Here is an 18,540-nt window from a genome sequence, read left to right as displayed (position 1 = left end):
TGATTTTCTGTATATGATATTTTATACAATTAGTCTATTTAATACTGTTTATACTCTATTGTTTTGTTTAATACAATATAAAGCATGAGGTTATATTTTGAATATTTCTGTTTCCTGAACGGCACAGTCCATAAGCCTTCTGTGAATGTGTGGGAGGTACAGAGGCCTGTGAATGCTGATGCTTGTTGGTTATACTGTACATAACAAGTATTTATATAAGCTTTATACACGTTTTGGATCGTTTTCATCGAGTAAACAGAATATCACTTGTGCTTTTTTATTGGGCTTTACAAAGTTTTTGGCACTCCAAAGCATCGTGTTGCTACTTAGAAATCAGTATATGTAAACTTGATAAACGTATGCAGTTCAATTTCGTGACACGTATCACTTTAGAAAACACTAAAACAGGAAAAATAACTGCATTCCGCAAGCTTACAGGCCTACATTTTTCGCTGACAGTGAAATACTTTTTAAAAATTACGTTTTTTTACCTCATTACTTGTATTCTTTAATGATAATATCGAAATTAAAATATCAAAAATCAATAATCCTAGACTATATAAAAGTCATTAAAATATGCACGTCTTAATTGTTTAACTGTAACTTGAATATTCACTTTCTCCGATATTTAAGATGCTGCGGGGTTGCATATTCGAAACCGTGAAACTTGGTCCAATATTAGTAATACGAGTAAACTGTGCCTTTAACTGTGCCTCCTAAGGTTAGTGGGCTGGCTGGGGGTGTTGGGTGCTGTGCACTCAGTGCGCGTACCCGAGCGGTGTGTGGACACTTGAAGTCTCTAAGCAATTAATAAACGGAGGAAATACACAAAACTGCTGAAACAACGGAACGAAGAGAACTGTAAACGAGGTATATTTTTGAGGGGTCTACGCTATATTGCAAAATAAACTCAAACTCTAAAGCCTATGTCGTTGTTGGGGTGAAAACAGCGATTTCATTGCTGTAAATTTGCCGGTGTTGAGTGTAGTGAAGAGGCCCGTGAGTGTGTGTTTAGACATGGGTTTAGGTGGCAAGAGAAGTTTTAATTTCGCGATATTTTTCAAAAATTGAAGAACGATGTTTAAGTATAACTTAAAATTCAGGAAGTCCAGCGATTTAGGGCTTTAAAGAAGTGACAGAATTCTGAGTGGCCGGGTAGGACGGAAGCTGATTTCACGGCGGTGTCTCTTAGTGATACTCACCGGGCATCAGAGCAGTCCAAGCCGCTAGAAGGATACGGGGACATCCCGGTGCGGCGTTGCGACTGTGGGGGCAATGTTTTCTGAAGAAAGGATGTAGGAAGGTGACGTCAAAAAGACTTGCTAAACAGTCAGAAGGATAAAATAAACTGTTTTCTCAATTGCATGCGACCACTTTATCAAATCTTTTTTGATTATTTTTAAGCAGGTGTTTTTATGTTTATGCTAATTAAATAAAATGCGTTCTGTGTCGGGGTTTTGCATTGTTGTCGTTAACGAAAACCGGGGACTCCAGACCGGCTGATGTTGATGTTTAGGAGGAGAGAAGACTGGCGATGCAGAGTCTTAAGGAGATAAGTTTGTAGATCTGCACTGTCCACATCGAGTCGGTATTCTGGGCTGCATGTTTTGAAGCGAAAAAATCTCACGGCAACATAAACAAAAACGCGTCTGCTAGTACAGCGCCGCATGTGACAGCTCTCCACACCTGCTGTACAATATTAGACAGTCACGACTGGGCAACAGTTTATCATTCGTACTGTTGAACTGTTTCTAAAAGAGAAAAAATAAAAGTATTATTGTCACAGGGGCAAATTTGGATGAGTTCATTGGGAAATTATTCTTGATCGTATGATGTAAAATTTGTGCCATATTAGAAGTATATATCGGCATAACGTAACTTATTAAAACTGTGAAGTTTGAAACTTTTTCGTACCGCTACAGAGCGCACCTGAATGTTTATTGTATCGGCTTAAGTTTTAAATATGAAATGTTAAACTACACATGGGGTTGTAACTTCACCATATGCTTATAGCTTTTCTCATGTTCGAACTGTGAAAGTTCATATATTATGTTTTAGTATGCATGTGTGTATAAATGCAAATGCACATGTAATAGGTAATCTTTTGTGTGATTTGTTTTATTTAGATGCGCTAATAATTCGTTTGTTAAGAACATAAGAAAGGTTGCAGACAAGAGGAGATCATGTGGTCTATCTTACTCGTTTTCCTGTTTTCCCCAAAAATATTTTCTGTCCTGTGAAGATTAGTCTTTTTTAAAAATATAATGAGTATATGCACAATTTCTCATTACTGAAGAACTACAATTATAATAATAACAAGGTTTTATTGTCTTTTTTTTTAGAATGTGAATGTATATGGACCTAGCATTCACATGTCTGCACTTCAACGCAGCCCGCTAGAATGTTCCTGAAGAATGTCCCACCTGTCATTGCTCTGCATACAGAATGGAGGTCTTATCGGTCAGCTCAGACCTTTAGCCTGCCAGTGTGCTTTAATGACTCTGACAGTGACATATCTTCCACTGGCACCCCAATCCCAGAGAAGGTCCAGATGATCATAGAAAGCCTGAGAAGCACCCAGTCCTCTCTCGATACAAACAATGACTACAGGGACAGTATGCAGATGAATCAAGCCAGAACAAAGTGTTGTGATGGGAAGACAAAGAATGAAACTCACAAGGTGAAACAGAAAATCACAATGGTGGATGCCAAGGCAGTGAATGAAAGGTCAGATGCTGCTGAAATGGAGTCCTTGTTTCGGGACTCAGACAGCGATGACTCGGTGGACAGAGGAATAGAGGAAGCCATTCAAGAATATTTAAAAGAGAGAAGTGATCATGGAGGATCATTGACAAATAATAGTGAACAGTGTCACAAAACACCCAGCAGAGGTGATGTGGTCACCCTGGAACAGGCTCTGAAAAAAAACGAAAGCTCCCTCCAGTCTCTTAACACAGCACCAAAAGAACTGGAGTCATTACACTATTCACAGGATGTGAAAGTGAATGCCAGTAAGCGATCAAGGTGTTCCTCTTCTTCCAGTGCAAGTAGTGATGATTCCTTTGACCAAAGCATTCAGGAAGAAATCAGACGCTTTTTAACTGAGAAGAAGGAAAAGACTGCAGTTGTTCCCATTGCCAAAAAACCAAAGTTAAGTCGAAAAGATCTGTCCCATCGAAAATCTAAAAGGAAGATAGAAGCAGCCTCAGGCAAGTTACAGGTTTCAAAGCAGATTCGAAAAGATGCTCCTAGTTTTGACTCAGAAAAAAAGACTAATGGCAATAAAGTTTTAACTGCAAGCAATCATTTGCAACAAATTGTAAAATCCAGTCAGTCAATGTCCACAGACAAATGCAGAAGAAGGGAGAAATCTCCAGGCAGTAATCTTAAAAAAGCAACTGTCAGCAAACCATTTGTGTCCAAAAATCCTGCTCTCTTCCAAATTAAGAAAGAATGTGTTGGCTTCTGTCCAAATCAACCCAGACCCCAGCATCATCGTTCTTCTGTGAAGGAGGAAAATGAAACTGACTCCAGCAGTGATGATGGGATTGAGGAGGCCATTCTGCGCTATCAGCTGGAGAAGCAAAAAGAGAAATGTGAGAACTCCTTGAAATTCTCAAGACCCTCAGAAACCAAACAGCCCCATGTAAGTTTGGAGCCCTCTTCTGTTGCAGATATTCAGATAGTTAAAATCCAGAAGGGATTAAGTAAGAAAAAGAAGAAACAAGAGAAACAAACTACTTTGCTTGTACCTAGCAGTTTAAACAAACTGGGCAGTCATGAAATCAAAGGAAATGATGTTGCTTCAACATCAGGAAACGATCCAGATCCAAATGTCAGAGGTCCTCTGACAGTGAATACAACTGCAGAACTAATGTGTGCAGAAGCCATTTTAGATATTTCTAAAGCCGTCATGCCACCAAACTTTGACCATGTCATTAAATTCACAGATCCCTGTGTCAACCCCACTTCTCTACCCCAGGAGAATATGCCTTATTCCTCAGAGAATAGTAATAACAGCTCAGTGGACAGTGATGATGGCATTGAACAGGAGATCCGTAAATTCCTGGAAATGAAGGCACAAATGAACAGACAAGAACCTGATACTGGCATCCTTACACAAAAGGAAAGTAGCATGGCACCACAGCAGAAGAAAAAACTTGACTCTTCCCAGACCATGAAGCATAGGCTCTCCCTGACACATAAAAGAAGACAAAAGGAAGAAGAGCTAAATTTGTGTAAAGATGTGCATAGTGACCATAGGTTGAAAGAAGATCTGCCTCAAGTTCCTGTGAAGTTGTGTGTTAGAAATGACAGTGCTATGCCACTGGCAATTAGCAGGGCTGGAGAGGTTTGTGAAAAATCTGCTGTGCCTTTAAGTGAAGAAGTTGGTGTGAATAATGAAGATCAAAAATCTTACCCTGTTAACCAGAAGGATGCCAAAGATTCTGAAAACCATGAAGGAAACTCCTTGCATTCGTGCCAGACAAAAAATGAAGTATCCAAGGCTTCATACTGGATAGAAGGAAAATTACAAGTTGGTGACAAGAGCAGCTCCTTAGATAGTGACGAGGACCTAGATGCAGCTACAAAAGATTTGCTTAAAACAAAGAGGAAGGTGAAAAGGAAGACGAGAGACTTGAAGTTGAAGTCTAAGAAAACTGTTCACTTTGGAGCAGTTCAACTGTGCTCTTTGGACCTTCCAGAAACAGAGAAGAAGAAAAACACCTTGTTACAGGAGTCAGCTGGTGCCAACCACAGGACTAAAAGTGGCATAGCAAAAAGAAGCAGGATAATGCCTGCACACCATACAGCTGATAAAAATGTAAAATCAAAACTGAAAAGAAATACTTCGAAGCATCTTAACAGTGCAAAGAAGCAGAAAGCTTCCAGTCAAGCAGAGCAGAGCGATGCAGCAAAAGGACACAGGGCTTTTGAAAAAACATCTGACAGGAAAGGAAAGGTAGCAGCTGAGATTGTTGAAGACAGCAGTTCAGTGGACAGTGATGACAGCATTGAGCAAGAGATCAGGAGATTTTTGGCTGAAAAGGCCAAAGTTTCTGTAGTGAGATCAAGAGAGGAAGAGGTTAAAAATGAAACCAAGGAGCTCAGTACCAGTACCTGCATTTCTGTGTCAGTTAGGGAACCAAAGCTGGAGCCTCAGCAGGCTGAGTTTTCAGCTAACAGAGAACCCAAACGTGTGAGTCTCTTACATTGCAGTGGACAAAACCAACAGGCGTGCAGAACAAATGAAGATGGCCAGAACAGCACTTTAGGTTTCCAGGGATGTGTTATACAGACTGTGGATAAGGGACCACAATCTCCAAAAACTGTGTTTAATAGTTTTTTTTTGAATCACCAGGCAGATAATGTTGCAGAAACCAAGCAAATGCATGAAGGAAAGAAATCATGCAGTGAGCAAAACAGGTTTCATCCCTGCACAGCTGAGTGTGAAGCAAATAGAGCTGACTTCCTCACCACATCAGTGATCTTAAGTGCAAAAACAATATCCAAACATGCACATAAGAACTCCACTTCACAAGCAGGCCAAGAGGCACTTAAATCGGAGAGTAAAAAACCATTCCAGATCAAAGCATTCACTACTAATATCATCAAGAGGATTCAACCACTGAATGCATCAGACAATTCTAATTCCTCTTGTTTTGGTCAACAAAGACAGGCAAGGCAGCTGAGTGAAACAAAGACTTATGACGCTACAGAAGATGCTTGTAACACTGTGCGTTTCTTGTCAGGACATGAAAGCAAAGAAAATGCACACACTGCCCTGGAAGTAAAATTTGTAAACTCTTCTAACAGCTCTGCAGAGCACTCCAGTGGGGGAAATTTGAGATTCCCAGGAATGGTTAGGCAGCTAGGTGAAGCCTGTACATATGAACATGTGAGGGAGCCCAGCTGTGCCAGTTTGCCATTTTCTTTTTCACAAGACAATGGTCATAACAATAAAGACCGAAGCATAGACACTGGGAGGTCCATAAGTCAGGGCTGCAGTGTTCAGGCTGGAGATAAAGGATTTGATCAGGAAGGAGCTGAACTCAGGAAAAAAAGGGGAGAAGAAAATAAAAAGTTTGAGATCAAAGAACAGACCACAGGTGATAAGAAAGATGACGACTTAGAAGAGACTTTCCTTAGTTCAGATGAGGAAAGAAGTGCCAGTAAAAGGTCAGATATAAGTGAGGATCAGCCTCGTTTGTGAGTATAGAAAATTTGTTTTAACTTAACATGCTTTATTATTTTAGGTCTTTATGCAGTGGTTAGCCATTGAGTAAGCCTTCCTCTGAAATGTAAATTCCATTAGTTTCATGCCTAGATAGCTAGGAAACTCAGCTTAGTTTGTGAGTCTGTTTTATAGAAGATTACATTTTAGTTTGCTTTCTTGTTGTACATTTTTTTAAACTATTTAAAACACAGAGCAATGTCATTAAGAAACTGAGACTGAAGGAAAAAAGTTGTTTTTTTCATCTTGTCGTATTTGTATAAAACGTTTATTGAAGAAAAGTCTTTCTCACTATGTTATGTATTGTTTTTATTTCTTTTTTTCAGCAGAGGAAGTAATTGATCAGTAGGCTTCCTGAACTTCCATTTTTGCTGTTAGTTATGCATCTCCACCAGATTAAATAATTAGCACCTTGTTAATGTTTATCTTTATTTAAAATATTGGGATTTGTAATATCTGATTTCAGACATCCCGGGTTTTTTTCACTGAATTAAAGACCCTGCAGTATTTTCATTAAATTAATCATTTTCAAAGTACCAGTCTGGCTTGTGCTGCTCTGACCTGGGCTACATCTGACTGAATATGAATGTGGTGCTGTAAATCTAAGTACTATAGCATAGTGCTGGAGTGGTTAAATGAAGATGAATGGGGGTAAATTAATACATGGAATGAATACGTGGATAATTTGATTTAGCATTTATTCATCGAAAGAGAAAGATTGCTTTTGCACTAAGTAATTCAACTTTTGATCAACAGTGAAATGCAAACAGTTTGCATTTGTGTGCAGTAGTGTTGCAGTTTTATTTTTGTCATACTTTCGGGGATAAACTCTACAGCAGTGCTTAAAACCTTTTCACATTGCTTAATCCCTTTTACAAAAGATCATTGTCATTAATCTACTTCTCCATTCTTATGAAGAACACATAATTCAATAATTTTATGAAGGTGTGGTATATAAATTAAAATGTGGTCACCCTATTTGAACCTAAACTGGGCACACATTATTTGGTGATTTTAAGATACTGTAAACTAGTTGCTTAGATTTTTTATTGAAATACTTAATTTGTAAATGTATACAGAAACTAATACATCTCAGTCTGGAGATGTGGCTGTTGTCCATTAATCTTTTTTAATATTTCTATGAAACTGTGTTGAGTGATTTATAAATGTCTTTTTTGTGGTAATCATGTTCCTTATTTGATATCACCAATCATATGTTTTTTGAAGTTATGGAGGGACCATGAACCAATTTGCATTTTTCATAAGCATTGTTTAGTTCTTACATTTAAGCCTCCATTTACAAGGGGTATCAACAGAGTTTAATTAAAAATGTTTTCCTAAGGAACTAGCTGTCTCAATTCCAATGTACATGATCAACAGAAAATGATTCATGTGAAGAAAACCAAGACAAAAGACTGCTTAGTTGTAAGTTCTTTAAGGAGAATAATTAAATGTCTTATTTTAAAAAAGTGATCACTGAAAAGGCAACATAAATGATGCCATGTGCATATCAGGGATTAAAGAGATTTCATTAGGGAATCGGTCTCATTCTTATTTAAGAGCCTTAACACGGAAACTGACTTCCAAAAATCATGATATGTTGCTCAAAAACCTATAGCATGTTTGGTTTTTAAAACTGAAAGAAAATAAAAAAGACTCACCATTGTAGACAGAGCTGTTTGTTAATAATATAGGCACCTTAAGATAAGTGGGAGCTCATGTTTGATCGTTGCACATCTAGGCATAAAGGCATAAAGCTGTTAATATCTGTTAAAGATTTGGCTTGAATTGTTCATTATTAATACATAAATATGATGCTCAAACTGTTTTCCTGTCATCATGAAACAACCTGCTTTTGTTTTGTAACCTGAAAAAAATTGATTTTATTGAACCCTTTCATCAAAGTTTAGGACTAGTTTACAGGGAAGGAAATTATGGATAGCATCCTTTGCTTTCTGGATATGGACAGATTAACACTCTTTGTTTAAATAGATCAATTTAAGGGGGAAGATTCCTGTCTACATTTAGTGAACCTGGCTTTTGATGTTATTAAAGATGGGAGCTCATACTGTTTTGCTTTTGGCCCCTAAATCAGTTGTAATATTCTTTTTTAGTTGATAACCTTTACTGCATTGATTAAAATAAAAACATACATTTCCTTTTTTGTTGCTCCAAGATCTCAGAACCATTCATTAGAAAACCTTAACCTCTTGGTCAACCCAGTGTCTGTTCTGGAAGCAGTGGGCACATAGCAGGGCCAGACCCTAGACAGGATGCCACTTGATTTCAAAACCAGGTCAAGACAAATTTACACTCTGTGCTATTTAAATGGTTTAGAATGATGAGAAGAAGTCATCTAAAATATTTACTATGTATTGAGCAAAATATTAAAACTGTGAAAATTAACTTTGGCTTCCATTTGAGAACTTAACAGCTGCACATTGATTGGACATTGGAAAAAAGTGTTTGAAAAATTAATATTTATGTTTATGAATGTCTTTCTAAAACATACAAACATGTAACACTCTTGTCTTCATTGCCCTTGTATTTCAGGACTTAAATTACTTTTTAAACTCTCTCTTCCTGTTATATGCCTAAGAAAGGTAGTAAAGCTATCATTGTATGGCATCTTTATTAATTTCAGAATTGTGAACTGCAGAATCTTATTTTAGTCAATACCAGATGCTGGATATTTCACTTGGATTTTTTAAAAGAGTAAATTGTCATTGCAGAAATTTGGCAGTGTGGAGTCAGAATAATATGGAAGATACCAATTATATGTTTTTCCATACAATTTAATAAGAACCCACTGCTCATATTATAGACCTATGCAGGTAAGGGGGCTATTTGTTGCCCTGTGTTATTGAAGCAGAAAGTATTTTCTTTTGTCTGCAAAGTTTAAGTTGTATGGTCCTTCTTCGTCTGACTTTGTACCAATGAATGCAGTGAAAGTCACACTTATAGCATCCCTAGTGCACAGCACATGTGTTGTGTCATGAGAAACAAACCATGCAGTTTGTGCTCACTATAATGGCTGGTGCAGTCCACTTTCAGGTAGGAAGCCCTTTGACAGCACATTGTTCTACTATTTCAGAAAAAAGCAGACTTTGCTTTAGTTGGCTAGTAATTATTTTGACTGTGTTTTGTCATTAATCTTACTCTTGTCTCCCTGTCAGAAATGAACATTTTAAAAGTATATTTATAAGTAGCAGAAAGTTGCTCTTTTGTTTTCTCCATATTGTCTTTTCCTGCCCTGTGATCAAATAATGAAATTTCCATTCTAGGGACACAGCTTCTGTAAGCAGTTAGGTCAATCCCTTTTGGCACACTTGGTTTTTTGACACCACTTTCCTCAGTTTCCCTTTTAACTTTTTTGGGGGGGCTTGTGTGATGTCTTTGGCAAAGTTTCCTTGAATTTCTAATGTGAAAAGAATGTTATTTATTTTTGTTTATAAAAAGACTTTACTGACTTTGCTGTGCATTGCCAGTTTTCATAAATATTTTGCAAAAAATGATGCTTCTCCCTTTTTCCTGTATGAGAAGGAGAGAATGTTTAACTGTACATTTAAAGTGCAACTGTGTAATAAAGAGTGTATTTCAAATAAAACACATCTGTGACTTTTTATCTCAAAGGGCAAAAAAGTGTGTTTGTATTTAACATCTCTGAGACCCAACCCCCAGAAATGTATGGTAGCATCCTGCTCTCACACAAAATAATAGGAAAGTATCTGATTTCTAAACGTTTTATTTAATTGAACCAAAATCCTGATTTAAAAAAGCCGTTGACATTATTCCAATATAAACACCTTAAGGTTTTACATGAACAAGAAACGCTTATATCAAAATGAAGTTCAAGTCAAGATCTGCCTGAGTAAACTTGATTTGTCTTTGTTTATTTGCTCTGTGGAGGATTTGGATGGTTAAACTGTGGGCATTCAAAATATCAAGTTAATTCAGGTAAATTACAAATCTTCTTCATGGTACATGGTTCAGAAACTGAAATCTTAATGTCGCTGGGATTTGTGCTCATAAGGAAGTTGAGAGTCAATCCATCAGGCTTAGTGGAAATATTAGATTATGGTGATTTATTTTCTTTTAAACTTGATTTTACTGAAGTACACCTGCTGCTTATTTTTACATCCTGGTATTAGTTTCTTCCAACAATAACATCAGGTTAGGATATTAGACTAATGTTAGTGAATTTGACAGAAAAACATGTAAATAAGCACTTTTACTCTTGGAAAATATCAAATTAGTCCTACTAGAACATAAAATCCAATTTGAGGAAGCAAAGATATTTTCAGAATGTAATCTTTTTTATTATATATTGAGTCTTTGACTCCCTGTGGGAAACAGAACAATTGTAGACTGTGCAATATACAAAATTAAGTTTAGATTCCTTAACAAAAAATACATTTAAATAATCTATGCTCTCTGTATACAAAGGCAGAAAAAATATTCACTTACTTATTCATATTATTTTTGCACATGTTTAATTTTTTAAGTCTTTATAAAATAAAAACATTTTAAATGGGAAAATTATACTCCCCAAGTTTGTGGTTGAAATTGTAATAATATAGATCTGTTGATATTCTGACAGAACTCAAATATTTACTGTTTTCAAAAAATGTTGTCTGTCACTTCAATACCTTTTGCACAGAAAAGTATCCTACAGTGGTCCAAGATAAATAGAAGATATTTAAAGAAATTAAAACTAGAAATGTTTACTGAAAAGAATCTAAATCATTTTAAAGGTCCTTTCATTTGCATATTTCAGCTCCCCATTTCAGCATATTTCAGCCTGACATCTTTTATGGCTGGTCTGTCTCTGTTTGTCCAGGTTGCTGTCATCTTCCATTGATCCAGGATTGATGATAACTCCGTACATTGTTTTGAATTCAGCTGAAAGACTTCAGAAATATTCTGTTCCTAGGAGGCAGATATTGAGCCAAACCTGTCAGGTACTGTCATTGTTTTAACAATAAGACCCTAAGGCAACAAGCTGGAGGCATGTGCATGTCATGTATTTCAAGGTCAAATTTAAGTATTTCAAGATAAAGTTAATTGCATAATAATACCAACCAGTGAATTAATATTTTTGAAAATGAAGACAGATATCCTCAGTTGTACTGGTATGCTGAATATGAATGTATTTTCTGTTTTCCATTGAGTTGTATTTTGTGGCTATATTAAAGGCAGCAAAACAATTATTGTAAGCAGTTGCAAAAGTGTTTCATATACCATTCAGTAAAGTTGGTCTTTATATAGTTAGACCAAGTACTTATCCCTCATTTTCTACTATTGTAGTAATTCTCATTGATTAGTGAGGTTTTAATTTGTTCAATGTGAAGCGAAAACAATGGAAAATTATTGTTAGGATTATAGGATAGTATAAAATAAATACTATACACCATTGTTTGTACCTGGTAATAGACTGGCACCAGGAATCAGATATAAAAAATTGTAGGAAATGGAATACTGTTTTTTTAAATGAATAGAACTGTAGTTCATTTCCAGATTTGATTAGGAAAGTTTTGTATTCTATTTTGCTAGCTGCCATAAAGCTCAATTTTGTTTGTGTCATATGTATTGTATTTTTCTTTTCATAGATAGAGAAGATAGAGAAAACCAGAAATGTGCAAAATATCATCCAGAACAAGCTCTCAATTGATGTTGGGATGTTCTATAAAAAGAAGAACAGACACTGGAATGTAAAGCACAAAAAGGTTAGATTATGTATAATTATATGTAGTACAATTAATGGGAGATGGTTTTGTTACTATATTGTGAAATATTATTGCTGTCCCTTACTGTCATTCCTAGGAAATATAAATAGGTTTCCTAAAATCTTTCTATTCACGTCAGTTTATTATCTTCTCAGAAAATGAAACACTGTTGTTATTAAACTTAAATATTTGGGTAGAGGACAGTTTGTAGACAACTGTCTACTGATGTACTGAGACACATTATATACAAATATATATATAATAGATTTAAACAGAAAGATAACAATATGAAATGTCTGCCTTATTTGTCACATGACATAATTCATTGTCTCATTAAATCAAAAGTCTGTCCATCACACCAATTTAAAGATTATAAATTACATATTAGCCAGCAGTCATATCACCCTGCAACTCACAACTGGCAACCCACTGAAGCTAAGCAGGTGTGAGGCTGGTCAATACCTGGATGAGGAGACCTCCTGGGAAAATCTAAGGTTGCTGCTGGAAGAGGTGTTAGTGGTGCCAGCAGGGGGTGTTCACCCTGCAGTCTGTGTGGATCCTAATGCCCCAGTATAGTGATGGGGACACTATACTGTAAACAGGCGCTGTACTGTAAACAGGCGCTGTCCTTCGGATGAGACGTAAAACCAAGGTCCTGACTGATTGAAAATCCCAGGGTGTTTCTTGTAAAGAGTAGGGGTGTAACCCCGGCGTTCTGGCCAAATTTCCCATTGGTCCTTACCAATCATGGCCTCCTAATAATCCCCATCTATGAATTGGCTTCATTACTCTGCTCTCCTCCCCACTGATAGCTGATGTATGGTGAGCGTTCTGGCACACTATGGCTGCCGTTGCACCATCCAGGTGGATGCTGCACATTGGTGGTGGTGGAGGGGAGTCCCCATTACCTGTAAAGTGAAGTGTCCAGAAAAGCTCTATATAAGTGTAAGCAATTATTATTATTATTATTATTATTATTACATTACAAATGAACCTGAAAAGGCTGAGCGATTTATATCGGGAGTGTTCACAGTTTTTAAGTGAGATAATAATCATATGTTTTATGGGTTTTCTTGTAGAAGAAGAAGAAAAAGAATATCAAAAGGAAATTACACTTTCACCCAATTCTCAAGGTAAAGAATGGCCCTGGGAGAGCCAGAATAACTAAGGAGAAATAGTATAGCATTACAGGACCTTGTTTAAAGTACACATTCTGTAAATTTACAAAAAGGGTGAGCAAAATAACAAATGTTTTTACCTAGGAAATTACTAGTACAATAACTCAGAGAAAAACAAAAATCTGTCATACTGAATCAGAGCTACTGTGTCATAGTAGTTCTGTGTACCTGAAAATATCAGATGCTCAACTGTAATTGCAAGCAGGTTTGAGAGCTTTAACCAGGTTTCATTGTCCATGAAATACTATAGTAAAGCAATGTTGCAGTAAGGTTTTCAGTTACTTATAAAATACAGAAGTGAGGCAATGTAACAGTTACAGTAGGTTTCTATAGAATGGGTGTTAAGTGTAAAACTAATCAATTTAGTATCGCCTGAGAACTGAAATTAAGTAAGACTTATAGTGAGAAATATGCATCTACTGTAGCTCATACCAAGGACATTTATTGAACCCTTACAAAATTAGACTACACTGGTGTTTAATGCAGTAATTATACTTTATACAGATATTAAAACTAATGACAAATACGTTGTAAGTATATATTGTAAACTGACACATTTCTGTTTAAAAAATGTTAACTGTTACAGTATATAGAAGAGTTGTTTTTTAAAGAGCTGTTTTTAATGCTGCAATGTTTCAATTTAATAACCTATAGAGGTCAGTAAAGACTTAAAAATATTTGTGTACTTTAAGTATCACATCACAAAAGTTCATTGTGTAATTTCATTGAAAATCAGCCTTTCACAATAACTAAAATATTATAAATTACATTAAAAGTAATTAATCTGAGGAGGCTGAATGATTCCTATAAGGTCACAGTTTTATATACAACAGTTGTCACCTGTTTTATGGGATATCTTGCAGAAAAAGAAGAAAAACACTAAAAGGAGATTTCAGTTTAACCCGAATCACAAGGTAAAGAACTGCCTCGATAGAACAAGTATAACTAAGGGGAATTAGTATAAGATTGCAAGACCCTAATAAGGTAGTTATGGAAAGGGGGGTTAGTACAGTGTCCAAAAACACATGAAGCACCAACAAACATCAGTTATCAAACAATGTAGTAAGGCAAAGCTGCACATGGGTTTCTATTGAATGGAAGATGTTTGTAAATGAGGTGTAGATGTGAAACAGCAATATTATTATGTTAATAAGCAAGTGCCTGGGATTTGGTAACTTGCTAGTTTTGTTATTCAATAATACTTCAACCAGTTTGTTTAAAAGTTTAGAATGCACCGTGTTTAAGCAGAAGCCATACACTATATACCAGGTATTGAGAGTTAGGTTTGGAGGTGATGGGTCAGACAATTGTGGACAGGAGTTAATGGTATAGTCTTAACCATTGGAGATGTATTGAAACCAAAATAAATTAAATACTGGACTTGTACTGTATCAATCTGGGTTTACACAGGAATCCCATTTTGATGATTTCATGTCTGGATTAAAATCATATGAGCCAAATTTGGAGTTAAATGTCTTAACTGTATTCGAACAGTAATAGTTTGCATTTTGATCCAATGTGGGCATTACATTTATTATGGGAACTTGTTAGGTACAAGCTGGTTTTTGTTGAAATCTGATGAGTTTCAATAGTGCAACTATTTGTAATCCTAAAACTTTTGTCATGTAGAGTAAATATTAAAGTTATAGAAACATTCAAATACTATTGTTACTGTACCTTAGGAAGACACAACTTTTATAATAACAGAATTCTGAATAATACATTACAAAAATATGCAGCTGTCAATAAAGAAATTATATGCCAATTAATGTTTTACAGTCAGACTGTTAGACCACATAGGTCTATCACCATAGGCTTATAATTTGCTTTTACATGCTACATTTTTATATTTATATGAGCATTCATCAGACTCTGTGTTAACTGCGATGTTGATTGTTTCTAAATTGTTTTTTAGGAGAAGCACACTGGGGAAGGAATAATGTTATAGATTTTGTTTAGCATAAATCAACCACACATCATTTTGATTGTTTTAATGAAACTGGTTTTAATAAATAACAGCAATTGTTGTGCTGAACATGGAGGATACAATTAATATACCTGGATAAAATAAAAGATGGATCTTAATAAAAAGGAAAAATATTAGCACTATTAGTTTGTTAGAAAAATAAATATCAAAACTCCTAACTGGTCTGTTCCATTACCTATAGAATCTTCTAAACCAACTAGCATCACATCTAGAGAACAAAAAATTAACAACAAATTCTTCAATTGTGTAAGGTATTCTGTCCCTGGTAGGGTAATTGTCCAGATATGACTAAAATCTTGAATCAGTCAGCACATAAAAAACAAAAGGCAATGAATTCCAGTTTACATATCCAAGTTTACTCCTCCCAGGCATTTTCATTTAAAACGTTGTAAAACACCTGTTTACTTAGAAAAAAATATATAAACATTGTTTATATTTTGAATATGAAGTTGAACTTGCTCCTCATCTTCAGAGGTTTTTTGTATTTGTAATCTCAGATTCCATTAGAGAATTTAATAGTCCCCAACAGTTGCTTGGGTTTCTATTGTACTTGAAATAACTGTTTTCTGAAATCCTACCAAAAACTGCAAACTGCAGCATATGACAAAATAGCATAATTAAGGGATATCATATATATTTTCAAAGGGTTTTGGAGTTATGTTAATTACTTCTGCCTTAATTGCTGTGATACCTTTAACTAAAATTGTGAGTTCTGGTTTACTTTTTTCATATTTAACATTTGTATTTATTATTGTGTTTTTGATAAGACTGCAGTTTAAAATTTGCTGTGACAGACAATTTCAAGATGTTTTTCAAAACCATCTGTTCTAACTTGCTGTTAACAAAAATAAGTTTAGAGGAACTTATTTGGAGAATGTTGTGATGTCTCTGTAAACAGATACAGATGTTGTTTCTTAGATCTACAATTCACAGTAATTGCCTTCCAAGTGTTTTTACAGAACTGTTCCAATGTTTACCATCACTTTTATGTAATATAAAATAAAGGATATTTTATTTCAGCATGTGAGACTTTTTATTAGCACATGGCATTTCCATTGGAACTAAATTAAAAGGGAAACAAAAATTATTTTAAAACATCGCATTGAATACCCATTATATGACTGAAATCTGAGAAGGTCAGTAATATCACTGAATAAATGTTTAATTGTGTTACTAGCAGTTTTGAATGAATTACCCAGTGTGAGAAGGTCCATTCATATTATAGGAAGTTTGAAAATTCAGTCTGTCATGAAATGTAATGAGGTTGTTAGGTCCAGTCACATAACTTTTCTCAGTTGATGTGTTGAAGCCATTGTCTTTGTACATTCCACATTTACTTAGGTATTCTGTAAACTGCCGAGTACTCCCATTAAAAGTGGTCTATTAGGAAAAAGAAAGAGAGGTTTCTTAGATGTAGATTTCAAATATAAACTTAACACACATTACCATATTTAACTCAGGGTTAAATTTTGAAAGTGTATTGAAAAAGCTTATTGTTATCTGGAAATACAGGGTATTGGTTAGGAATCTCGAGTGGGAATTGTCACAAATTCCAACCATGGGTAGGATGCTGCTATAAGAACATGAAAATGGCTATAAATAAGCGGATATTATTCAGCTCGTCAAGCTTGTTTGGTTGCTAGTATCTTATTGGTCCATGTATCTCATTCAACCATTTCTGAAAGGAAGCTAGACTACTGACTCCAGAAACATGGCTGATTAGCTTGTTTCAGATTCCTTTTTGTAAAAGAGTTTGTGCCTGCTGTTCTAATTTTTTAAAATATTTGTATGCTCGAGCAAAGTTTTTCATTAAAAATGCTAAGTGCCCAGCTGTTTACATGGGTCTTCAGATGGTCATTGCAAATCAGAATTTATTCTTAATTTACTTACCTGGTTCATTTAGAGATAAAATAAAATGCAGGGTTCTATTTTATATAAAATTGGTACATTATGCTAAATGTTATTTCTGGCACGAATAGTTTATAGCAAACATTCAAATGTTTAAATCTACATTTTAAGGAGCAGGCCTGCCTATATAAAGATCAACTGAAATCTCAGTTTTGCATTCATTCTGTTTATTATCTGTTTAATATCCATGTATTAGATAACCTCACCAAGCTGTGCCAAGTTTGCTGTTGATTAAATCTCATAGTAGACCATAATAATAAACTATTTTTGAATCTCTTACACCAGGCGAAATATGATAATTGATCAGTCGAGACCTTTGCCAGATACCAATCTACAGCTTACCAGAACAGAGAAGTACTGTGTATGTCTTTATACTAGTCATGCTTCTGAAATAAGGTTACTCTGAATTAAACGGTGCTTCTTCAGACAAAACATTATTTGAATAGTAAAAGCAATGCTGAATACTTTAATAAATATATGTCTGACAATCAGATTGATAAAGGACGGTAATTTTCAACTTACTGGCATTTCATGTACAGTGGGTCTCTTGCCCCCGTAAATTTGATTCGTTGTCCTGTATAGCGGGTTACGTGGCTTCTCTCTGAAATGGATTGTTACAGTATGGAAACTATAAATGAGTGCTTTAAAACTCTTACTTTTCACTTTATTAGCTAAGTACAAGCATTTAAATTACACTATTTAAAAATGTAAGTATCAAGAACACGGGCTCACCTGTACCCTTGGAACCAGTCGGGGTTATCAAATCTTTTCGGCAGATTTTTTTGCACTTTGTACACATCGCTCGTTTTGATGGAGACTCTGTTAGCTTCTTCCACTGTGTGTGTTGTATTTTCCATGTTTTGCTCAGTGATAACAAACGATGGAAAGTTGTGGGAGCCTTCGTCCACCAGGAAATATGCAGTTCAAGTTCTCCTTGACAAACAATCGGTTGCTAAGACACAGTAACCTGGTAACGTAGGATAATTGGTAAGTGATACATTCAATGGATCGCCACAAGATTGTCCACACTGTTTGAACCCGAGAGATAAAACTTGATAGAGGAGTCGTCAATACCATGTTAATTGCAAAGCAGGATTCATTCATTTCCTTAGCAAGGTAGCATAGTGCAAAACATAAATATTAATATAGACCCTCGCTGGTAATTTTAAGTGCGCCAAATCCTTAGAAGGATTACCTTAATAAAGGTATTTAATCCAAAGCATTCCGTGAATCCTCGAGAAACTGGCAACTATTATGACATATATCACCTTTAGTGTTAGCTGTTAGTAAGTATATAAAACCGTTCAACGGATGACGTTAAGAATTAGCTGATCTCTTTCGTCATACAACACAAATATAATAAAATACAATGATGTGATGATGTGCGTATTAACAACCTATTTTTAATGAGTAGGAAGTGTCGTTATAACATTCTTGTATCTACGATACACAATTAACAAGGAAACATATTTATCATATTACTAAGAAGACAGGGGCACTAAGGCG

At 35.4% G+C, this 18,540-nt stretch overlaps 2 protein-coding genes across 3 annotated transcripts; one reads left to right on the top strand and one right to left on the bottom strand.

Moving 5' to 3' along the window:
* The first annotated feature begins 751 nt into the window (after positions 1-751).
* On the top strand, positions 752-15,143 carry ppp1r26 (protein phosphatase 1, regulatory subunit 26). Of its 2 annotated transcripts, XM_015366808.2 has the most exons (7): positions 752-870; positions 2,343-6,210; positions 11,076-11,196; positions 11,845-11,961; positions 13,041-13,094; positions 14,003-14,053; positions 15,055-15,143. In XM_015366808.2, exons 2-7 carry the CDS (start codon positions 2,402-2,404, stop codon positions 15,085-15,087), a joined length of 4,185 nt encoding a protein of 1,394 aa, XP_015222294.2. In that variant the 5' UTR covers positions 752-870; positions 2,343-2,401; the 3' UTR covers positions 15,088-15,143. The 2 variants fall into 2 exon arrangements, with proteins under 2 accessions (XP_015222294.2, XP_015222293.2); XM_015366807.2 differs by having other exon boundaries at positions 14,003-15,136.
* pierce1 (piercer of microtubule wall 1) lies at positions 15,119-18,000 on the bottom strand. Its single transcript, XM_006640639.3, has 3 exons — positions 17,767-18,000; positions 17,557-17,635; positions 15,119-16,506 (listed from the first exon to the last, which is right to left on the bottom strand). The coding sequence occupies exons 1-3, from the start codon at positions 17,889-17,891 to the stop codon at positions 16,318-16,320; spliced, it is 393 nt and encodes a 130-aa protein (XP_006640702.2). The 5' UTR covers positions 17,892-18,000; the 3' UTR covers positions 15,119-16,317.
* Positions 18,001-18,540: the final 540 nt, after the last annotated feature.

Source organism: Lepisosteus oculatus, chromosome 24 (genome assembly GCF_040954835.1).
Source record: "Lepisosteus oculatus isolate fLepOcu1 chromosome 24, fLepOcu1.hap2, whole genome shotgun sequence".
NCBI classification, from domain to species: Eukaryota; Metazoa; Chordata; class Actinopteri; order Semionotiformes; family Lepisosteidae; genus Lepisosteus; species Lepisosteus oculatus.
Note: the sequence above shows the minus strand (reverse complement) of the source record. Positions and strands in the feature narration are given on the sequence as shown.